Source organism: Xiphophorus hellerii, chromosome 21, assembly GCF_003331165.1.
Source record: "Xiphophorus hellerii strain 12219 chromosome 21, Xiphophorus_hellerii-4.1, whole genome shotgun sequence".
Taxonomy (NCBI): Eukaryota; Metazoa; Chordata; class Actinopteri; order Cyprinodontiformes; family Poeciliidae; genus Xiphophorus; species Xiphophorus hellerii.
The window spans coordinates 23,456,984-23,480,027 of record NC_045692.1 but is presented as its reverse complement, the minus strand read 5'-3'; the positions used below and the strand labels follow the sequence as shown (position 1 = coordinate 23,480,027).

At 39.0% G+C, this 23,044-nt stretch overlaps 2 protein-coding genes across 2 annotated transcripts; one reads left to right on the top strand and one right to left on the bottom strand.

Annotated features, from left to right (window-relative positions):
- Nucleotides 1-175: 175 nt before the first annotated feature.
- rnf31 (ring finger protein 31) lies at nucleotides 176-16,686 on the bottom strand. Its single transcript, XM_032550767.1, has 24 exons — nucleotides 16,501-16,686; nucleotides 15,362-15,567; nucleotides 14,622-14,768; nucleotides 13,338-13,493; nucleotides 13,187-13,243; nucleotides 12,988-13,114; nucleotides 12,236-12,397; nucleotides 12,001-12,154; nucleotides 11,784-11,929; nucleotides 10,603-10,724; nucleotides 10,077-10,355; nucleotides 9,640-9,966; nucleotides 8,917-9,102; nucleotides 8,616-8,822; nucleotides 7,733-7,906; nucleotides 6,678-6,776; nucleotides 3,834-3,923; nucleotides 3,613-3,727; nucleotides 2,799-2,911; nucleotides 2,191-2,304; nucleotides 1,733-1,781; nucleotides 1,553-1,649; nucleotides 970-1,135; nucleotides 176-886 (listed from the first exon to the last, which is right to left on the bottom strand). Exons 2-24 carry the CDS (start codon nucleotides 15,563-15,565, stop codon nucleotides 839-841), a joined length of 3,339 nt encoding a protein of 1,112 aa, XP_032406658.1. The 5' UTR covers nucleotides 15,566-15,567; nucleotides 16,501-16,686; the 3' UTR covers nucleotides 176-838.
- Nucleotides 16,687-17,085: 399 nt separating this feature from the next.
- psme2 (proteasome activator subunit 2) lies at nucleotides 17,086-23,044 on the top strand. Its single transcript, XM_032550790.1, has 11 exons — nucleotides 17,086-17,350; nucleotides 17,596-17,628; nucleotides 17,705-17,767; nucleotides 17,860-17,946; nucleotides 18,695-18,743; nucleotides 18,835-18,932; nucleotides 19,816-19,884; nucleotides 19,978-20,045; nucleotides 20,130-20,184; nucleotides 20,277-20,363; nucleotides 22,766-23,044. Exons 1-11 carry the CDS (start codon nucleotides 17,303-17,305, stop codon nucleotides 22,844-22,846), a joined length of 738 nt encoding a protein of 245 aa, XP_032406681.1. The 5' UTR covers nucleotides 17,086-17,302; the 3' UTR covers nucleotides 22,847-23,044.

Genomic DNA, 23,044 nt, shown 5'->3' with positions numbered 1-23,044 from the left:
TACTCATGACTGTACTGTGGTCTGGCTGCACAGCGTTAAGCCTCAGTTACTTTACAGCTTTATTCAGTTAAATACGCCGTTACAGAGCCCAGCATAAAATGACATGTTTCATTTTTATTCACATTTCTGCCCCCCAATAGCAAAGAAAGGAGCAGTAAATAAAAATGAGAATTTCTTCAACTTTTCCATTTTGAACCATTTATTTAAATCTGATGTTATCATGTGAACACCAAAGCAGAAGAAAAATTTAACATCTGCACCAAAATCTAATCAATATAACAATGTTTTCATTTGTTTCCCCACATTTAGCTTCGTTATTCGAGTGTAAGAAATAAAACTGTCAGATTCCTGCAAAACACAGTGAATTACTTCAACTTTTTAATAAAATCCAATTAAAAAGCACAAAGCAAGAGAAAATGTGCAGAAATTTTTAAAATAGATTGTGCTTCAACAAAAAAAAAACAAATATATGGTTCAGTGATTTCTATGGAATAATCAATCAGATTTCAACACTGCAAAAATACAAAATCCCACCAAGTATTTTTATTCTAGTTTCCAGAGCAAATATCTGAGTAATAAGACAAAACTGACTTATAGATAACTAATCAGCAAAATGCAGCAGCTTGTTTTAGGTTAATAATTCCTTAATACTGATAAAAACAAATTCTAGTTCTATATAAGTTATAGGAAAATATTTTGTTATAGGTGAATTGAACCTTTTCATCAATATTAATGAATTCCTGACTGAAAACAGGCTCCTACATGTTAATTTTCTCTGCCACAGAAACCAGATAAAGATTCTTGGTAAGAGCTTTTGCCGGGTAAGGATTTCTTCAGTTTATTTGCTTCGAGGAACTTTTTCTCCAAGAGGAACCTCCATCAGTTTCTGCAAAGCGGAACCAGAACAGTTGGATTAGCAGCGTCTCCGGGTTTATTAGAGCAGATGAGTTTAATCCTGCCTGTCCTCACCTTCAGCAGGCGGGTGCTGAAAGCGTTGTCGTCCTCTCCGTCTCCTTTCTTGAGGTCCCCCAGGTACCTCTGGCAGGCCACAACCAGCTCCTGGGCCTCGTAGAGAACCGCCGGGTCCAGAGAGTGGTCGTTTATCAGGCTCACCAGGTACTCCCTGTAGTGTTTCCTGCAGAAAAAACAACCTGAGACTCAGAGAGTTTCTGTCAGAGCTGCTTCAGCGCTTTAGTGACACCTGGAGAAGATTTATGTGAAAATAAAAACATAATCAATGAGAATGGAAAAAAAAAGATGACATTAATTTAAAACTTTAAAACACTGCAGGTCTCTGATTATAGGATGGGAGGGAGGGAGGGAGGGATGGTTAGTTGGATGTTTTAAACTAACCGGGCCCCATCGGACCGTCAGTTGTTCTTTTTCTTTTTTCGGATTTCTCCGTTTTCTTTCTCCTAAGCATTTTTAGTAAATAACTAAAAAACAAAATCAGTGTCAGGAGGAAGAGCAGCTTCACTTCGCTGCAGAACCTCTGGGCTCGACCCGACAAGCAGGAACCGTCCGGAGGTTCTGTCCGGTTCTGATGACTCACATGCAGAGCCCCGCCTGGCCCGGCTGGGTCTGCAGGCCGCACGGCGAGTCGGCCGGCTGGCCGCCTTCGTCCTTCTGCTCCATCACGCCGCAGAAATCTGCGGCACAGAGACCGGACCGTTAAGACGGGAAAGTCCAGAAGGTCCCAATTATTTCCACAGCAGAACCGGGCGGCACTCACCGGTTTGGGTTTCATTGGAAGGATCCGTGTTGAAGGCCACACCGCTCCTCTGGTGGGAAACAAGACAGGAAATTAATTTACGCCTTAAATTAAACTGAACTGCTTTTAAATCAACTCCTGATGTGAAAAATTTTCTGTTTCGGCTAAAAAATAAAACAGCAGAGAAATAAAGAAAATAAGAAAAAGGAAGAAAAGTTAAAATAAAATGGAAATGAAAAGAAAACAAAGATGAAAAGGAGAACAGGAAAAGTAAAAAGATAAAATATGAAAGGAAAGACGACGACGGTATAAAAAGAGATGCTAAACTGGGATTAGCATCTCCCAGTTTAGCATCTCCATGAACTCGGAGAGGAACTCTGCTTCAAATGTTCAATCTCACATGAACAGTCTAGACGTGTTCTGGAGGAAAGGGTTCTGGTTCCCCTTTCCTCCCAGTTCAGAGCTGGAGAACCAGTTACCTGCAGCAGAGCCTGCAGTCGGTCTGAGTCCCAGTCCCGAAGGTAGAACAGGCAGTCTCTGGGGTGGTGGGCGTGCAGGCCAGGGAATTTACACTGAGGAATCTTACACTCCATCTGCAGGAGGAACAAACACCAGCATAAGAAACATCTACTGGGAACACTGGGACCAGACGCAGCTCAGCAGGGAGCAGAAAGTTTTCTGGAAGGACGAAAACTAAACAAAGAAAACAACTGAAAATTATAAACAAGGAGGAAAGGTCCTACTCAAAACATCCTGGAAGGAAGGAAGAGAGGGAGGCAGGAAGGAAGAGAGATAGGAAGGAATGAAGGAAAGGAGGGAGAGAGGGAGGAAAGAAGGAAGGAAGAGAGAGAGAAGGAGGGAGGAAGGAAGGAAAGAAAGAAAGAAGGAAGGAAGGAAGAAAGGGAGGGAGGGAGGAAGGGAGGAAGGAAGGAAAAGAGGGAGAGAGAGAGGGAGGAAAGAAGGAAGGAAGAGAGAGAGAAGGAGGGAGGAAGGAAGGAAGGAAGGGAGAGAGGAAGGAAGGGGTCAGACGAGCGCCACGCCGCGTTGCTAACTCCACCCAGGCTGCTGCGTCGTCATGGGAACCCACCTTGTAGTACGGGTTGTTGCAGCCGCTGCAGAACTGGTGGCGGCACTGGGAGCAGGTAAAGTGCATGCAGCCGCCTTTGGTCAGCGCGTACTGGAACTTACACTCCGGGCAGGCTGCAAGAAAAACACACACTGGTCAGATCAGAAGGAGAAATGCTTTAACTGGGAACACTGGAAAAACAAAATATCACCAACTAGTTCTGGTTTAGCTGCTAGTTTAAATATCTTAGTTAACTTTAAATAAGACAAAACTAACTTGTTTTTATGGAGCCCTTTGGAGACATGGGGAAATGTTATTCTTAGCTCCTTTGCTAAAGAAGCTGGTTATTCAGAGTACTGTAACCAAGTATATTCCCAGAAAGTTGAGTGGAAGAAAAAGGTATTGGAGGAAAATTTACACTTTTTAAATCCTGGCATTTCTGTTTAAAATACTTTTTTATTGATCTTATGCAATACTCAAATTTTCCGAGGTACACATAATGAGAAAGAAAGAAAATATTTCCCTCCAGGTGAAATAAATCTCTAAAATATGAGTTTTGTGATATTTAAGATTTTTGAGCTGCACCTTTAGATTGAGTTGGTGATTTTCTTGTGACAGCATCATGGGGAAGACACAAAAAATAATTGCTAAAGAAGCTAGTTATTCACAGAGTACAGTATCTATGTATATTCCCAGAAAATTGAGTGGAAGGAAAAAAATTACATTTCTGTAAATCTTTGTTATATGTGAGTTTCGTGATATTTGAAGTTTTTAAGTTGTACCTGTAGACTGAATGAATGTTTTTCTCAGAGATAATTGCTACTTTCTTGCTTACTGATGCCGTTGTCCCTCAGGTAGCCGGCCAGGCCCTGCCTCTGGTACTCCGGGTCGTTCTCCCGCTTCCACAGCTGGAACTGCTCACAGGAAACGTCCTGGTGCTGAGGCTCCCACTGGAACGGAGGCACAGCAGCTGAGCGGGGGCGCTTCCTCAGATATTTATCTGGCTGAAGGAAGACGAGCGACTCCCACACACATTCCTGCAGAGGTCAGACTCACCGGTTTCTTGCACTGAGCGCAGAAACTCTTGCGGCAGGACGGGCAGGTGACCTTCAGCTGGTTCCCATCGTTGATGAAGCCGGAGGTGCACTGAGGGGGAGAAAAATGTTTGGCCTGTCTTCTAGTTTTTCTTTGATTTTATTGTAAGTTTGTTAAAACTGCATCCTGTTTGCTATTTCATTTAGTTTTAGTAACAGAAAACGTCCTTGAACAGGTTAAGAAAGGTCTATGGCCTATACAAAACATGCTCAACACAGTTTTTGCACAAAATGATGAGTTTTTAGTCTGTTCAGTTCTGCCTATTTTGTTTTTATGGCATCTTATCACTTTAAATCCAAATAAGCTGCTGCTGACCACATCTCCCAACTCATCGTTTACACTCGCACTTGAAAATGGATGCGCAACTACACAACCGTACATCTTTGAAAAGCAGAAGTGGAGCCTCATGTGCAACCAACAAGAATGCAGCAAGTGGTTCCTGGATGGTAAGTCAACAACAAAACTCTTGTCTTTTCCAGCAGCCATTGTACAGCACATACAGCAGTAAAATCAGCTGACCAAACGTGCTGACGCTCATATTGGTTGCTAGGTAATGGATGGAATTCCGCTGGGGTTGCTAGGTAACGCCAGTGCCTGCTGATTTCTGATGTTACGTTCCAGAGGCTTTTTAATCGGCTCATTGTCCAGAAACTAAAAACATTAACTTACTATCAAAATAACCGCTGGGTGGTTTGTGTTTTTTAAGCGCAGACTGTAACAAAGGAAGCGGATTACGGCGCAAAGGAATTCTGGGTAAATGCAATCAAACGACGTGCTGCCCTAGCGCTAACGGGAGAAATGTCTTGTGGTCTACTACTAAAGACTAAAGTGAAATCCTCCAGCCACTAAAATATGTTGCCTCTCCTTTTGTTTACATTTCATAAAACAGGAAGCTGCGCTCAGTGTCTTCTTCAGAGGTTTTTGTGTTGTTTCCTTTAGTGCAGCGCCCCCTTAGGTGAGGAGGGGAACAATTTGCTCAAAAGATTTGTTTGGTTTCACTCAGTGCAGTCAGAAAGTGAACTGCAGCAGCCGGAAATGTAATAAATGTTGCAGTTTTAGTCCCAAATCAAACAGAATCTACTGTACTATCACTGTGCTCTTTGTTTTATTACTGATAGTGGACCTAATTACCTCACTTCAAAAACAAAAAACAAAATCTTACTAAGTAATTTTGGTCTAGTTTTTAGTGCAAATATCTGAGTACACTTGAAATAAGACTAACTAGTAACTTTTCAGCATGATATAGAGGCCTGTTTTAAGTAAATAATTTCTTAATATTGATGAAAAAGTTCTAGTTTCATTGGCAGATAAATTATTACACGGGAAAAATGTCTTATTAAAAGTTAAATAATCTGCCAATGGAACTAGAACTAGTAAGATTTTGTGTTTTTCCCCCCTTTCTCTTCATAGAAGGTCATATATATGCTACTTCTGAGTATGTAAATGTAAACTGGAACTAATTAACCTCTGACCTGAACACTTCAGCCCCACACCTGGTATGGACTTTCTTCCCATACCGTTTTCTATATGTTTGTTCCCAGAGTTACATCAGGTCAGGGTAATTTAATTATGCTTATGAAAGGCTGTGAGTTTTATTCATTTTAATTACTTCTGATAATGGTTTTGATCTCAGTAAGGTTAAAGGTCATTATTCAGCATATTACAGAATATTTGGTGTCTGAACTATTAAAATGATCAGCTATGAGCATTTTGGATTCATCATGGATATAAACTATTTGCAGGCGGCTCTGCATAAAGTTTCAACCTGATCTTCCCCTGATTGATAAAGATATTGAAAATGTGATCGTGTAAAAACCATAAAATACATTAGCTGATTAACTGGTATTTTAAAGTCTAACTTTTTATAAAATTTTGTGCACATTGTGAAACGTCATGTCAACGTACAGAAATTATGCAAAAAATGAAAACAAAAAAAAACCAAATGTGAACAGTAGGAAGTTATTCTATGCATCTCAATCAGCAATCTTATTAAAAATGGACAAAATATGCAATTGAACATGAACTTGTTTCGTAACAGGAGGATCCAAGTAGATTTTTATAAAATATTTGTACTGTTTCACCTCCTCGGGGCAAGATGGACCTGCTCTAGCCACACAGTACCACAGCGCCCCCTGGCTTTCACTTTTAGCACCAAGACTGTGTGACAGTTAAGCTAAATTAAGCTAAACTATAATCTCACTGTTGTTTAGTAAACGGGAAGGAATTAGCAACTTTATTTACTCGTGTCAACAAATATGACACGAGTAAATAAAGAAAGCTACACAAACCAACGTAATAAATAAAATAATTTGTTTCTAGAGAAAATATCCTCGTTCACCTGAAATGAGACGAAACTAATGAAGAGATAGGAGCTTGTTTTAATCAGTAATTTCTTAATATTGATAAAAATGTATTGACAGATTATTAATGATAGACATTTTTCTCATGCTATATGTGGAAAAATCTACCAATGGAACAAACATTTTTTTGTCAATATTAAGGAATTATTTACTTAAAACAACTTTATTTTGCTGAAATGTTACTTATGAGTTTGTTTCTCCTTATTTTAAGAGGGCTGAGATATTTGCACAGTGAACTAGACCAAAAATATGTGGTAAGATTTTTTGTTTTTGCCAGACATAATAATTTTTTTTGTATTTTGGAAAATAATTTAAAATAACTTTAAACAAACTGCAGCTGAACAATGTTCATGAACATCAGTAATCTGCAGGGGGAGGAGCAGATCTCAGACCGATAAACACAGAGAGGAAAGATTTGAGCTCTGAATGTTTCTGAACGACTCACATGACAGCACCAGAGGAATTTTGGGTCCTTCATGAGCGCGTGCTCCGTCAGCTTCTTGTGGAACAGCTCGTACACTTCATGCTCCAGGCAGTCGCGCAGCTGCAGAACAAAACCAAAACAATTCAGTTCTCATGTTTCGGTTAAATAAGACTCAGTTACACTCAACCCTGGTTCATTAACCTCTGACCTGTTGACCTGGAGATCGCCAGGTTTTCCTTCCAGAACATTTTCAGAAACATTGTGTTTTCTTTAGACATAATTATGTCGGCATACAGGTGCAGAAAACAGCAAGATGTGATACAAACACGTGAATGATGCAAACTCCAAAACACACCAACACAAAAACTAGTGGTGGAACCAGATTAAAGTTTTTCATCAAGTTAATTAAAGGGTCTGTAATTAATTAATCACAAACTGTATGTCAATAGCATTTCGTCTGATGTTCTGCAGCATTTCGTCTGCCGTTCTGCAGCATTTCGTCTGCCGTTCTGCAGCATTTCGTCTGCCGTTCTGCAGCATTTCGTCTGCCGTTCTGCAGCATTTCGTCTGCCGTTCTGCAGCATTTCGTCTGATGTTCTGCAGCATTTCGTCTGCCGTTCTGCAGCATTTCGTCTGATGTTCTGCAGCATTTCGTCTGCCGTTCTGCAGCATTTTGTCTGCCGTTCTGCAGCACTTCGTCTGATGTTCTGCAGCATTTCGTCTGCCGTTCTGCAGCATTTCGTCTGCCGTTCTGCAGCATTTTGACCCTGATTGAAGCATTTTTCTTTTGCAATGTTTTTCTGTTGGATTTGTTTTTTCTTTGTTGGCCATAATTAAGCTGCTGTAATGATCATATTGTCTGTAAATCTGTGTAAATTAACAGTTACTACTTACTTTGAATCTTTCTCAGGTAAAAACTACCTTAAAAGGTGAAACTAAACCACAGGTTTTTAGTGTGATTGTGTCTCGTTATGCTTCCTTTTCTTCAGATTTTATTTTAGTAATTTTATTGAAAAAGTGAAACCATTAAGACACAGATTGATTATAAACAAATTTTCCTCTCGTTCCCAGTTTACCTGGATGTCCAGGGTGGAGAAGTAGCTGTCCAGCTGCTCAGGGTCGTTGATGTCCGGCTCGCTGCAGGCGGGACACACCATGTCCCGGATGTGTTTGTCTCTGACGGCGATGGTGAAGTGCTGCCGGAAACACTCGTGGCAGACGGAGCACTGGCAGGACGTCAGAGACTGCATCTGCAGCAGCGACATGGAAAAACAAAAAATAAACAAGCTTTAAATGCTGCTGTAGCACACTAATCCCACAGTGAAATTCAAGCACCTTTCACGGTAAGTTCTCAAACTTTTCCAGCGTCACACTTTAGAGATTAAAAAAAATACAAAGAAACTAAAAAAGACAGTTTCAATTTATGATTCTATGATTTATTACTGTTATTAATAAAGTCTTGTGACTGTATTCTACATTTTACAGCAGAGACAAGTTAAACTAAAATATAACATTTTGTTTTGAAATGTCTCTCACACAGACACCCAGTTAGAGGTGGTAAAATACCCAATAGATAGATTTTATTACAGACTCAGAGTCCAAATTACATAGAAAAGAAAACAAAGACGATAAAAGAATAAAAAGTGCAATAAAAAAAAAAAAACAAGAGTTGAACTACGTGAACATATATTCCCTCAAGTAAAGATCAATAGTCCAAGAAAGTAAAAAACGTATTTAGTAAAAAGTCTACTGAAGAAATTTAGGACTTTTAAGGACCAAAATGAAAATATTTCTTTTAAATAACAAAATCAGGCAAAAGAAAAACATTAATGTTGTTCTAAAAATTTGTTTTGAGCCCCACCAAGGTGGCGTTATATCTGAGCGCATAGTGAGACTGATCTCAGCGCATATATCTATGTGAAGGACCAGTTATTGCCGTTCCGACTCCCTGCGACTGACCTTGCTGCGGGGGAAGATGCTCAGACAGACGGGACACTCGGTGTTCAGCAGACGCCGGATGAACTCCCGGTCCTGAGACTCCTTCACGGCCTGCACCACGTCCTCTAGGGAGTAGTTCACGTCCGGCTCCTGGAGCAGCGACAGCGCGAGCTCGCAGCGCCCCCAGCTGGGCAGGTCGTACAGCGCCAGCAGGCGCCTGCACATCCTCTGAAAAGCAGCAGCAGACATCCGGCGGGACGTGAGGGAGGAACGCAAACCTTCCAGAGCAACAAACGTCCCAGGAGACAGACAGTCGCCTGACCTGCTTGTCCGGGTGTTTGGGGTTGATCGGCGGCTCGGGCTGGTCCAGCCAGATGCGCTGGTGGAACGGCTCCATTAGGGGGCGCTGCAGCAGAGACAGAGCGCCCTTGATGTCCCCTCCGCTCTGCCGTAGAGCCTCTTCGCACTGCGACATGTCCTGGAAGCCCAGGGAGTGAAGTTCCCTCATCTGCACACGAAACAGGAAGAGATCTCAAACACAGCTAATCATTATTTCAGTAATCGATTAATCGATTATTCTTACGATTAATCAGATAGAAAATGGCACATTCTACAGTTGTTTCATTTAATCTCAAGCTTTTTTAAAATATAAAATAATAGAATTACATTAGCAAATAAACATTTTATTCTCTCAAAGCAATAATATAAAATTCCTTCAGTGAATGTGAACCGGATCAATCTACAACAGTTGTACATATTTACAGACAAATGTGGTTTTTTTTATCTTAATTGCAAAATCTGCATATATTTTCCAACGTTTTGGATTAATTACGGCTCTGAGTATGTTTTTTTTCAGCATGTTGCCTCTAGTTAGCGATTAATCGATGACTAAATTAGTTGACGATTATTTCCGTAATCGATTAATTGAATTTAATCCAATTAATCGTTTCAGCCCTAGAATCGACTTTTCCTAAACTGAGCTAAACAAGAACTGCCCAGTGGTTCCTGCAGGTCATCTCCATAGCAACCGTTGTCAGGGTCCTACCTTGACCTGTCTGTCCCTCAGCAGCTGTCTCACAGCCTTGTCCTTGTTTCCGCCGGCTGCCAGCCAGGCCAGCTTGGCCTCGGCTCTGGACAGCTTCACGCCGCCGGGCGCGGTGTTCTGCTCCGGCCCGTCCCTCTCCATCGGAAGCGCCGAGCCGCCGTTGCCCGGCCTGCAGGTGAGCTGGACGGAGGCCGCCATGGCGCAGATCTCGTCCAGCAGGTGCGGCAGCTCAGAGGTCAGCCAATCACAGGGGTTGATGCTGCTGCCGCCGCACATGCTCAGAGCGGCGTAGACCTCCTCGGGGCTGACGCCGCGCTTCTCCGCTTCCTGAAGACCAAACAGGATCAGAGTTCAGAAGGACGAAAAGAGGGAGTGAAGGAAGGAAGGAAGGAAGGAAGGAAGGAAGGAAGGAAGGAAGGAAGGAGTGTGTGTCTTACTCTGATCTGGTGGATGAGTACAAGTCCGTCCTCCCTCATCGTTTTCTGCCTCTTCAGATCCAGGTTGACTCGGGGCCTCGGCTGCGGCTTCGCGCCCAAGTCAGGCTGCTCCTTGGTGAAGGAGGGCGGCTGCTGCAACGGTTGCTGCAGTGGCTGCTGCAACGGTTGCTGTAGCGGCTGCGGCGCAGAAACGCCAGACGCGTCTTTGGACGGCAGACTGCACATCTCACACACCACCGAGGGCTTGGAGTTCACGAAGGTGCAGAACTGGCAGGTCCACTGAAAAAACACAAATATATAAAATATAAGAGGAAGTAAACCACCAGGGGGCGCTCCAACAGGAAGCTAGACACAAGATGAGGGACAAAAAGCAAAAATAAAAAAATTGAATCCCATAATTTTGTAAACTTCCATGCTATAAACATTACATTTCCCACAGAGTGGAAAGTGACATTTAAACAGCACCAGGTCTCATAATTATCCATAAAACGTTTAAACACAGAAATATGACATCGTCAGCAGAGACCTTTGACCCAGACTCTGGAGCTGGAGGGACAGGCGGGCGAGTGGCCAGGCGGGGGCGCTCACACACTTCACAGAGGATGCTGCTGCCTTGGTTCACCACCGTGCAGCTCTTGCACTGCCACTCTGAGGGAAAACAAACAAAAATAAATAAAAACGACAAACTCCATAATGAGAACAGATCTTCTCTTGGAGGAATGCTCAAATATATGCAATTCAACTGGAAACCAATTAAATCTGTTTAGTGGGACAGAAAAAAGTCAGAAAAATAAAGAGTCCGGCTGATAAACTAAAAAAATGCTTACATAATTTTTTTTTTATAACTTTCTTCCAACATTTTCTGTTTTTGTTCAGTCAAATTGGATAAACGTCTCAATATTTATGTAAGTAGTGTGTCTACACCAGAGGGGACGAGAGTTTTAGCTGTGAACACAGGTGAACAATTTTTTCCCCATTTCCTTTAGATCGACAAACTTTACAGACAAAATCTTAAAATTACAAGAAAAAAAAAGTTTCTTATTCATTGTCCAGGTTTTTGAACTTGTAATTTTGTAGAACCACAAACATCCAGCAACACTTATTCAGACTTTGGGTCAGAAAAATGTAGAAATTAAACTACATGTTTTGCATTTAAATTTTTTTTAAATCTTACATGTCTTAGTTTATTAAGATTAAATAATGTCAGATTTTTTTACATTTAATAGAAAGTAAAAAAAGAGGCCTGCACTGTAAAAACACAAAATCTTACCAAGTATTTTTGTCTAGTTTCTGGTGTAAATATCTTTGTAAAACTTGAAAGACAAAACTAACTCAAAAGTGGCTTTTTAGCCAGATAAATAAGTTTAAGTAAAAACGTCTTGAATATCAAATTATTTCACCTATAACATGAGAAAAATGTCTTATAATAATCTGCCAGTGGAACTAGAACTTTTTCAACAATATTAAGGAATTATTGACTTAAAACAAGGTCCTATTTCTTGCAGAAAAGTTACTTGTAAATTAGTTTTGTCTTGTTTTGAAGTGTGCTAAGACATTTGCTTGTTGGTAAGACTTTGTGTTTTTGCAGTGTACAGGTGCTTTTAACTTTTTTTGAGGACAAAACGTTTGGACACCACAGAAAGCCTCTGTCCAGTTCGTGACACCTATTGTTTTGGTGCGTTGGAGGTTCGTGTGTGCGAGGCCCACCGGTGTTCTGTGAGGTCGGACCGGAACCCTCCTGGCCAGCGATCGCAGGAGTGGCGAGTCGAGGGCGGTCGCAGGTCGTGCAGAGGACGGCTCGCATCTCGTTCACGGTGGTGCAGTGAGCGCACTCCCAGGTAGACAGAGACGGACTGGGGGAACGAGAGCAACACTTAGCACTGGTTTCCCTTCCAGCGATGGCGTCGAGGCGCGTTCTACTCACCTTGAGGTGCTGGCAGCGGCGGCCAGGTTGGTCCTGCTGTGACCTCTGCGGTCCGGATGGGAGTGGAAGAGCCGGTCGCAGTTCAAACACAGCCTCTGGATGCAGGTGGAGCACTGGATGCTTACAGAAGAAATGCCACAGATGCTGCAATTCTCTGCAAAACAAGACAAAATTCAGAAATCTAAAATCCAAAAGAAGCAATTCTGCATCAGTTCTGTGGAGCAGCGTGACGCACCCGGTTGGGTTTTCTGTATTTTGTCTCGCTTGTGATTGGCTCTGGAGGGGTGGCGGTGATACAGGTCGTCACATGCGTCGCAGAAAGGCTTGTCTTCACAGGACGGACAGACGAGTGTGGACGCTCCGCCGCAGAGATTACACTGACCGACTGCAGGGGGCGCTGAAGACAGCAGAGACAGAATAAGAATAGAGCAGGACAAAAACCTGGACAATGAATGAGAAACTTTTTATTGTGCCAAACGTTTTTGTAAAGAGATTAAGGTTGTTTTACTCTTCTAAATTTAATTTGACCAAGACACCAAGATATAAGGCTTTTAAATTGCAGTAGCAGGTTTTTTTTATCTCAATTTCTTGAGTTTATTTTGCTACAATAATGTTAATTGTCACTATTTTATGTTATTCTAAGCGTGTATCATTTGAAAATAATGTTAAAAATGATCTAAATTTTAAGCTGAATCTGTGTTGTTAACAGCTGTCAGTATCTCCTGGTGTTGTTGCAGTAACTGCAGGAAGATAAAAACACATAAATACAGTTTTATCAGAAGATAATAAAAAATGGGAATTCCAGGGAATTAAAACCAGTAAACAAATGTTTTTTTACGCTTATTTTTGACTTTGCAGACGATAAAAGCTCATTTCAGGCTTTTGAAGCTGCAAAACTTCAACTGAGACGTGAATATTTTCTAATATACTTGATACTCTCCAGAAGAAGCCTCCTTTCATTTTATTCATTGTGCAACACAGACTCACCTGCTGGTGGTTTTGGAGCTTGAGTCTGTCTGGGTAAAGGAGTCGGTTTAACTAAAAGGGGCGGAGCTTGAGGTTTTTCTCCTTGTCCGTCGTCTCCAGGCAGATTTGAGTCGTCAGTCTGCTCCTTCTGCAGAGGAAAGGCAGAACATTTAGGATGTTTCCTGAAGTCTAGCTGACTGGGTTGTGTTTTTCTCCTGACCTGCAGGGTGAGACCCGGGATGATGTCTTTGAAGCATTCTGGGTGAGGATGGACGCCCTGGAGGTTCAAACAACAAAACAAAGTTGTTGGGTTTCTCATCCAGAACAGAAAGAGAAACAAAGAGCGGGTTTCCCCAGGAGCCGGCACTGACTTTCAGAAGCATGTCCACTTCGGTGCGCAGCGTCATCACCTCCAGCGTCACCGCGGCAACAACGTCACAGTCCGGCTCGGTGACTTCGTCGGGGAAGCTGAGGCCGTCGATCTGCTGGTTGGTGTATCCGTACAGAAACAGGACTCTCCGGCCGCCCTGTTGAGCAAAACCAAATACGACGCAGAGGAAACATTTCTCTGATGTTGGTAGAAACTAAAGTCCAGGCAACTAACAATTATTTTAATAATTAATCTGATTTAAAAAAAAACAAAACACAGGCGCATTCTGCAGAATTTTCATGTGACAACTTAAGCTTATTTTATAAAATGTTAGAAATAGATTAAAATGCAAATAAATAATCCTATTCCTTCATAAAATGCAAAAACAGGTGCATCTGCACTTAGTCCTTTCTGCTTGACTTAGCATCAATACAGTGTCGGGTTAATCTGCTGATTAGTTATTGGACTCACCAATTAATAATTTGATATAAAAAAGGTTCTTAATAGGAGATTTTATTTTTGCAGAATTTGAACTGGGTGAAGCTAAACCAGCAACTTGAGGAGTTCTGGGTAGAACATATTTAAAGAGTAATAAGGTTTTTTTCCCCATCTTGAATGCAAAATGTTTTTATTTTTGTAAAGTTTTTGCTTAATTACTGCTCTGAATATGTTTTTCTTGCAGCAAATTGCCTTTTATGACTCCAGTTAATTATTAATGGATTACTAAAGTAGTTTACGATTATTTCAATCATCGATTTATTACAATTAATCAATTCAACCCTCCTCAGGTCTTTATTATTTTTTATAGATTATTTACACACACTTGTTGTAAGTAGTTTTTGATGCACATGTAAATGTTTTTAATTATTCTACTCAGTTACATATTGTTTTGGATTAAAGGACACCATTTTTAATAATTGTACAGTATTTTATGTTGTAATTTTGCCCTTACTGTACAGTTTGTTGCTCTTAATTCAGTTTTTATATGTATTATATTTTTATCTCAGACATCAAAATATATTTCTCTTCTACTTTATTGAGTTGCAGCACTGCCAGAACACGTAATGAGCGAATGTGACATATAAACGCACAAAAGTCTCACTGCAAACCTCTAAAAGTGAAACAATAATTCAGCCTTTATAGAGTTCAGAGTATCAACTATTATATCAACCCGAACTCGCTATCACTGTTACTATAAAAAAGCTATTTAGAATAAATAAACAAACGCCTGGCAGCGCAGCATGATTGTGTTAGTCTGGGGGAAACGTCTGTGGATTTTTCTCACCTTGATGGCGTCCACGGTGGTCCTGAAGACGGGGTTGTTGTGTTTGACGCTCCTCCAGTATCTGGGCCTGGTGGGACTCGTCAGGTTGCAGCCGTATTTCTCCAGGATGCTCAAAGCTTTGACGAGTCGACTCAACGACTCCGACGCCTGGTGAGGAGAAAAGAACCAAAGGAAAAAATATTAACATGATAATCCGTTTACATTCATTCTGTTGACGTTCAACTGCAAACCAGAGGTGGGTAGTAACTAGTTACATTTACTCAATTACATTTACTTGGGAAACTTTTTTTTTTTTAATTTACTTTTACGAGTATTTTTACAATGTTGTACTTTGTACTTTTACTTGAGTAATTTTATTATGACGTATTTCTACTCTTACTTGAGTAAAATTACTGAATTTTCTACCCACTGAATGAAAAACAAACATGTTTTAACCAAAAATCCACCAGACTCAGAAACACAACTGTAGTTTCTGTTAAAGTTTCAGATGTTTTTTTCTCTTACTTGAGGCTTTACTTCAGTAAAACTATGCTGATGTAGTGCTATTCTTACTTGAGTATAATTTCTGGGTTCTCCACCCACCTGTGCTGTAAACTGATAAGAACTACTTAAATGACACACATTTTTCCTAATATTGTGGATCACAAAGCTAAAAATTAACAAGACAAATGCACTGCTGCATAAGGAACAACAGAAATCATCAGCCGCGTTGCAGGAAGAAGTAGGAACAGAAGAGAAACCTCGAGGTTGTTGCGACCGGCCGTGTTTTCCTTCAGCATCTCCTCTGCTGTCAGATGGCGGTACTTTTCTGAAACAGGCAGAGAGATGCTGGCCAGCGTCAGGACTTCGGCCTTCACATCCTGGGCTAAACCCGACGATGACAGCAGGGACTGGGCTCTCTGCCGGACCTCCTCCATCTGGACCGACTCGGCGCTGCCGCTCATCGCTGCCGGGGGAAAAAGATACCAGTTTGATAAACTGTTACAGCTTTCTAAAGGCACAGATAAGTTGTTTTTTGCTGAACATAATTGCACGATTTCACATTTCGAAAAAAAATTCTTACTGGAAACATTTCAATTTAAAGAAACTTGTTTTGTGATTAAATGTGTCGCTGCTAGGATGATTTAGCCGTATCGAATTTGGTTTATTTCAAAAAAACAAAAGAAAACACTTTTCTCACATCTGATGAGTCACATGATCAACAACCGGATGTTAGCCACTGGCAAAAACTACAAAGAAGACGACGAAGAAGTAGCTGGAGAATCATGGGCAGCATGTTTTTTACTGACTTACTGCGTAAACAAACTTATTGACGTATCATTTTAATTTTTTCTTATTTAAAGGAAACACTAATAGCAATTTTTTTATTACATTTTTCGCATAATATCCACAAAGTTTTGCACACATCTGTGATGGAAACGCAGCTAATGTCACTGCTTTCCTCTGACTCCATGTTTGCAGAAACTATAGCTGCAGTTTTATTTGCTAAAAAATTGAAAGTTTGTTCTTTGTCTTCATATTAATTCATACTTACATGAATTATGGTCCTTTTTACAAACTTTCCGTCCTGAATTACTCAAGCATTATTACTGATTACAATTCTACTACAACCTTTAATTTAAATTCATTTTTGTTTAACTCTGTACATGACATAATGGGAAACTCCTACCCGGGCTAACATTAGTTACAGAAATAAACAGCTGAGAAAAGCGAAAGGATCAGTTTCAGTTATGCTTATTTAAACTAAATGAGACATTCTATAACTGTGTTATAACGCTGTTAGATAGATTACAAGTTAAGAAAGCAATGTTAGTTCAGCTGAAAGTGAAACCTGAAATCAAAGTCAACAACAAGCTAGCTGTTTTGCTCGTTTACTCACCGCTGTCGCTCTTTCTACTGATTTTGACAGGTTTTTTTTCCCGCTTCCGCTTAAATGTAGAGTTTTTAATTCTTTATTTTGTCCCAAAAATGTCTTTAACACACCCCATCTTACTCGGACACTTCTGTCCGTGTGTGACCAACTGTTCATGCGGAAATACAAATTTGAGGACTGCAGACTAAAATCTACTTCCGGTTTGGGTTTTATTTTGTTTTTCAAAGTAAAAGCGGATTGTCCGTCTTGCCTTGTTTCCACCTCCCAAAAGCCAATTTAAGTCGGTTTTAAAGTAAAAACGGGAAAATTTTGTGTTTCTATTAACGATAACTACATTTAAAATGGCATAAATACGTTTCCCTGTAGTTTGCTACGTAGTGTTTGTTGATTTTCTTTCCTTTAAATCACCTTTAGGCACTGGGTTTAAGCACTTTGAACTGCCTTCCTGTTGGAAATGTGAAATATTTCCAACACGAAATAAACAAATCTCATATACTTGTAGTTTAGTTTCAGATCATTTTTGTTACGCTAATGGAGGCATATTGACTTCCTGTTTCTACTGCGCATGCTCAATAATAGCCTTCTCAGTGCAGGTCTTTTGGGGACTACTTTCAGCAGAGGAGGGACACAGGCGGTGGGAGGTGCGAGGTTTAATCGAAAGTAAACTGAATGAGGAAATAAAATACCTCACACACGGACGAGACAAGAAGTCCTGAGCTGCAGCCGCGTAGAAAATATATATTTAAAATCCATTCTGTGGGTTTATTTATTTTACATCTTATTGTTTTAAGAGCGGTAAAGTTTCATCATGTCAAAGGCAGCAACCCTGAAAATTAGCAGAGACTACGCAGTCAAGGTGAGTCGATCTGCTCCGATCGGGGCAGGATTTAAAGAGTTGGACTGAAACTTGTTTTTTAAATGAAACTCGGTTTTTGTGCAGGTTTTGTAAATGTCGGCTGTAATTAAATGTAAAAGGAAGTTGTTTTTGAGCGTAAAAGCAGCGGAAAATCCCGTTTCTCAGAGGAAAGCGAAAGTAAACCCAAAAAGCTTTCTGCAAACGTGACTCAGCAGGTCTATTTTCCTTTTTCTCTCTTAACACAGGTGGAAAACTTCCGCCAGTCCATCTATCATGAGGTTTGTGTCCCTCGATTGTCCAGAAAATTGAAATAATCCCCATTTTAATCCTCCTGGGTTTGTTTTGTGATTTTAGGCTGAAAATCTGTTTTCCAGTTTTATACCTGTGAAGATAATTAAGCTGGATGCTCTCCTCAGGGTTCAGTATACAAACTATTTCTGATTTTTTTAATCCATCCCCCCCCCCTGTGGTGACTATTTTAATAAAATTTCTCTTTTTGTTTTTCCCAGGATGATGCTCTCAGCATCACAGACATGTCCTCACTCCAGGCTCCTCTGGATATCCCCGTCCCAGATCCTCCTGCTCCAGAAGACGAGGTGATCCCTTCATTCCTTTGTTCTAGTCATAAATACTTTGAATTAATTTCTATACAGCAAAATGAAACTTCATCCAGATCTAATCATGAATTACTGAGGTATAAAGGGCAATTAAATCAATAATTGTCACATGTTCTTTGCTTCTTTAGTAAAAACTAAGTATATTTTGATTCTTGCAGTTATCTTATGAATTAGTATGCTGGTTTGAGTCACTGAAAACACAATTTCAAGCATTTTAGCTAAAGAAAGAAAATGTTGATTCCAACCCAACAGCTTCTTTAAATTCATATCCAAATTAAAATATAAGCTACTTTATGTCCAATGTGGACAGAACTGTTATATTGTGCAAAAAGGGCGTAGAAAAATTGCTGACATAAAGAGTTAATAACGGCTTCCTCACTTCTCTATTACTGCATATTTTCCAACTGGTTTGTTTAGTTTCTATTTTTCCTTCTAAGCTTCATTCATTGGCATCATTATAAAAACATTTAACCTGTAATTTGTATATTTATTCGGTAGGAACTAATAATCCAGTGGTGAGAAATACTTTATTCCAAAAGAACAGGTGCCTGAATTATTGGCACCCTCTATAATTACTGTGCAATAAATATGTACTAGATGTTCTGCTTTTCTTTATAAGCTGATCTGTGTTTTATTAGTAATACATTCCCAAGCAACAGCTGCGGAAAAGGACGACCCGGTTTCACAAAAACCCAAAAGTCTGAAATTTCTGACGTTTATCTTCCAGGAAATGGAAACAGACAAGAACGAGGAGGAAGAGAAGAAGAAGAAGAAAGGTAAAGCATCCTGGATGATTCTGTTTGTGAAGGTAATATTTCTGTATAGTAGAAGAAAAATCCCTTCAGCTGTTGTTTCTGTGTCCTTCAGCTCCAAAATGTGGCTTCATCAAAGGAAACGAGAAAATCATGTTGCTTCTGGACAGAGTGAAGCCGGAGATCATGGATCTCAGAGAAACCATCCTGGCGGTAAATAAACAGCCAAAAGATTATCAGTGGTTTGGATTTTACTGTAATTACTGTTAATGCTCAGATTTATTTATCTGTTTTACTTCTGCAAAGAAATTATTGCTCAAAATTGTGGGCAAAACCAAGGAATTTCTTTTTAGTTTTTTACTTTAGGCATAAACATATACGGTTTAGAATAAATAATCAAAAAAGCATATCTAGTTCTAACAGCATATAAATTTATAATAATATCTAACTCTTATAACAATTATAGTAGTACAGAATACATTAAGCCCTTTAGATGCCCTGTTTTATTTGCTTTCTGTTAAACTAATTTATGTTTTATTTTCTGTAACCTCTGTTTGTCCTTTTCTGTTTATTTATTTACTTTTGATCCATTTTATTGCAATAGTATTTGCTTTGTTTTATCTTTGTTTTGTTTTTTGTCATTTGCAGTTTTTTGGTTTATTTTTCTAATTACTGTTTCAAGTCTTTACTTGAATGTCTCTATATTGTGTTTCTTGTTAAAAATCAGAAATAAATCATACTTAAAAAATAAATAAATAAAGGAACAGTACGTACATCTATTGGCAGCAGCAACAAGTCTGAACAGTTCATGTCCAGCATATGTGTGGTCTGCATAGATGTTAGCTGCCCTTTTCCTGACCCTCGACCTGGATGATGAAAAAGTCGGCTTCGTCTCTGCAAACCTAAATTTTATCTTAGTAAAGTTTAAATGTATTTCTACCATACTTGAATAAATTTGTATTTAATATCAATAGTTAAAATAAAAAACAACAAAGAAGATTATTAAAATGTTTCCTAAAATGTAAAAAGAAAAAAAAAAGTCCTCTGATAGATGAATGGATGAAAAACCATTGATGTTTCCATTTGATGTCTGCAGGTTTCCTGCTGGATCCAGCACCTCATTCCAAAAATAGAGGATGGAAATGACTTTGGCGTCGCCATCCAGGTACGTCAGTTCTTCTGCGTCGCGTTGATTTTACGAGGTTGGGCTGTTCCTGCAATCTTCCATCTTAACTTGAAATCTCTAATTGAACCACAGGAAAAGATCTTGGAGAGAATCGCTGCAGTTAAGACCAAAGTTGATGGTTTTCAGACCAACATCAACAAGTAAGACGAGGATGAGGTTTTTCTGTAAAGCATGCTGGTAGCTTATGTATTAGCGCTCAGCTGTGGTTGTTTCTGTTTGAACAGGTACTTTTCAGAGAGGGGGGACGCCGTCGCTAAAGCCTCCAAAGATACTCATGTGGTACGAAACTGTTTAATTTGGATAAACATATGGGAATTTATGTAAAATGTTTTCGTCAGTGTGCTAAAATATTAGCTTCTTTCTGCCGTCAGATGGACTACCGCTCACTTGTTCATGAGAAGGACGAAGCAATCTTCTCCGAGATCAGAGTGATCGTCCTGGACATCCGTGGATTTTATGTAAGTAAATAGAAAAAACTTATTAGAATATAAGGAAACTCATAAATAAGCTGTAATGTTGTAGTTTCTTTGCTTAGCTGTGAAACACACATAAGAACTAAACATCTAAATGTCCTAATGATTGTTTCAAGCATCCAGCATGCCGATGTGAGTGAATCCTTTTCAGCGCAAAGGCATGAAATAGCTTGAGATTAAATGTTGTTGTTGCATCATTGCTTTGACACTTGGGCGCAGTTGCGTCAAATATAAAGCAGCAGTACCCACATGATGCATTCCATTTACATGGGAAATCGTAACTGGGAAGTTGGAGGGACGTAATTTCCCACTTTTCCGCGTTCCAGTTATGTTTCCAACTGTTCCCTGCTACAGATGGCCAACACTATTATGGCAATAAATAAAACGTGTGGGTGGGTGTTCCGGTTGAGTTTATTTTTTTTTTCCAACTTGGAAGTCGGACTTTCTGAGTTTTGACTCTAAATAGAAAGTCGATATGGCAGAATTTTGCAATGTGTCCAGAAAATCTGTGGCAACCTGGCTAAGCTGGTGACCAAATTATGTTAATTTTTAAAAATATATACAAAAAACACTTACAGCATGAAGCATAATGTCAAAACTTGTGCTTTACATATTAAAGGGAATGGGTAGAAGTATATACTTATCAATATAACCCTCCTTATACATTTATTAGCTGTATAATCCATACGTATATGTGACAACTAAACCTAAGTAGTTAATATAGTACTTATTTAATTGTAATTATAGTGGATGAACAATCACTATAATTAAAGTTAAATAAATATGATAATGTGCTATATGTATGTATTACAGGGCAATGTTCCACTATTATTAATCTGTTCCATTTTGGTACTTGAAGCAAATGCAGTGTATCATTTATTGTCAAAAATTCTTATTTAATTGTGGATTTATTTGTGATTTATTGCAGCAACAATAACAATGTTTAAAAATCCCCAAAAACTTAGAATATTGTTGCAATTGTTACTGTTACATTGACACATCTAAAACTATTATTATAAATACGTTATTTTATGCTGTTTAGCAGTAAAGATTGCATTTCTTAAATGCAAATGATGTCCTGAAGTCGTCGGTTTCATAATGTATTTATATTTTAACAGCAGTGTTTGGGTTTACTTGGCAAAATTATACAAAGGATTTGTTTATACTTTTTTCTTACCCTTATTTCTGTCATCATGGCAACAAATCCCACAAAACATGATGATTAAAAAATGTATGGAAGCTCCATGCTACAATAATAACACAAAATATAGCAGACGTGTTTAAGTTTAAAATGATACAGAAACCCTCCCAGCCATAACCTGTTCTCCCTGTTTATGCTGCCTGTCAGGAAACTCACAAAACCAATTCACAGCAGTTTTTCCCTCACTGCTGATCCTGGTTTAGAGAGAAACGGTTTGTTGGACCTCATATTAAATTACACCAAATTGAATTTCTGATTTTAATATTTTGAAAAAGTGGCTTTTATTTCAGTCAAACCTTCTGAGAGTTGCATACCGGAGTAAGGCCAAGCTACTAGAATTTTTGTTTAGTTATCATAATGAAGATGCAATTTTACCAGAATATTACCAGAAAAAAAAATTCTTTTAATTAAAAAACAGCTAATTTATCAAGATCTGATGTGAGTGTATAGAGTGTGCTTTTTCAAAATATACAATTGTTTGCACAATTGTTTCAAAGTCCTGATACGGATAATAAATTGATGTTGATGTTTTAAAAGATAAAGTATTTCTACTAAATATAATCTGTCAAATTTATACCAAAGTATAACTTAAGATGCTCAACATTCCTTAAACTATTAATACTTTTTTTTTTTTAATATTACAACTTTGTTTTATTAATATTGCCACTTTATTTTCCTAATTTTACTAACTTAATCTGGTAATATTAGGACTTTTTTCACCTAACATAACTTTGTGGTAATATTATAAATTTATTCTGATAATATTACAACTTTATTATTCTGGCTATATTATGACTTTACTTTCCTAATATTACAAATTAATAATGTTAATGACTTTATTTTCCTAATTTTAAATTTTTCAAGTAATGACTTTTATTAACTTTTTTATTGTAATATTGTGACTTAATATTAATATTCTGTCGTGGAGTTGACCTGAATTCAAAGTCCAAATACAGAGAAGTTGTAAAACAAGATGGCCGCCCTGGGCATGCTGACATCACTGATTTATGGGGAAAACGATCCAGATTCTCCTAAATTTAAACCTCCAAAATCCAAACATTTTATTAACTGAAAATAAATTTATCATCCAGCTTAAATATTCCTCTAAGTAAGAGTAAAAAAGCAGCTTAAATCCATTGAAAAGCCTAAAAAGTGAATTGTGATTTCTCTCATCCGTTTTCCTCAGGCTGAGCTCTATGACATCATCACCAAGAACCTGGAGAAGGTGACCAATCCGAAGGGAGAGGAGAAGTCGTCGATGTACTGATTGTCAACAAATCAATCCATGCTGTGCGACTGAATCCAGTCTGACCGGAGTTTCCTAATTTTCCCTCTACAGTCCTAAAATAATTACCTGGATGTTGGTTTCATTACTTCATTACTTTGCTGCAACACTTCATTTCTGATCCAACATTTGCACTAAATTGAACTTGTCAATAAATAAAGAACTTTTTTTTTATTCCAA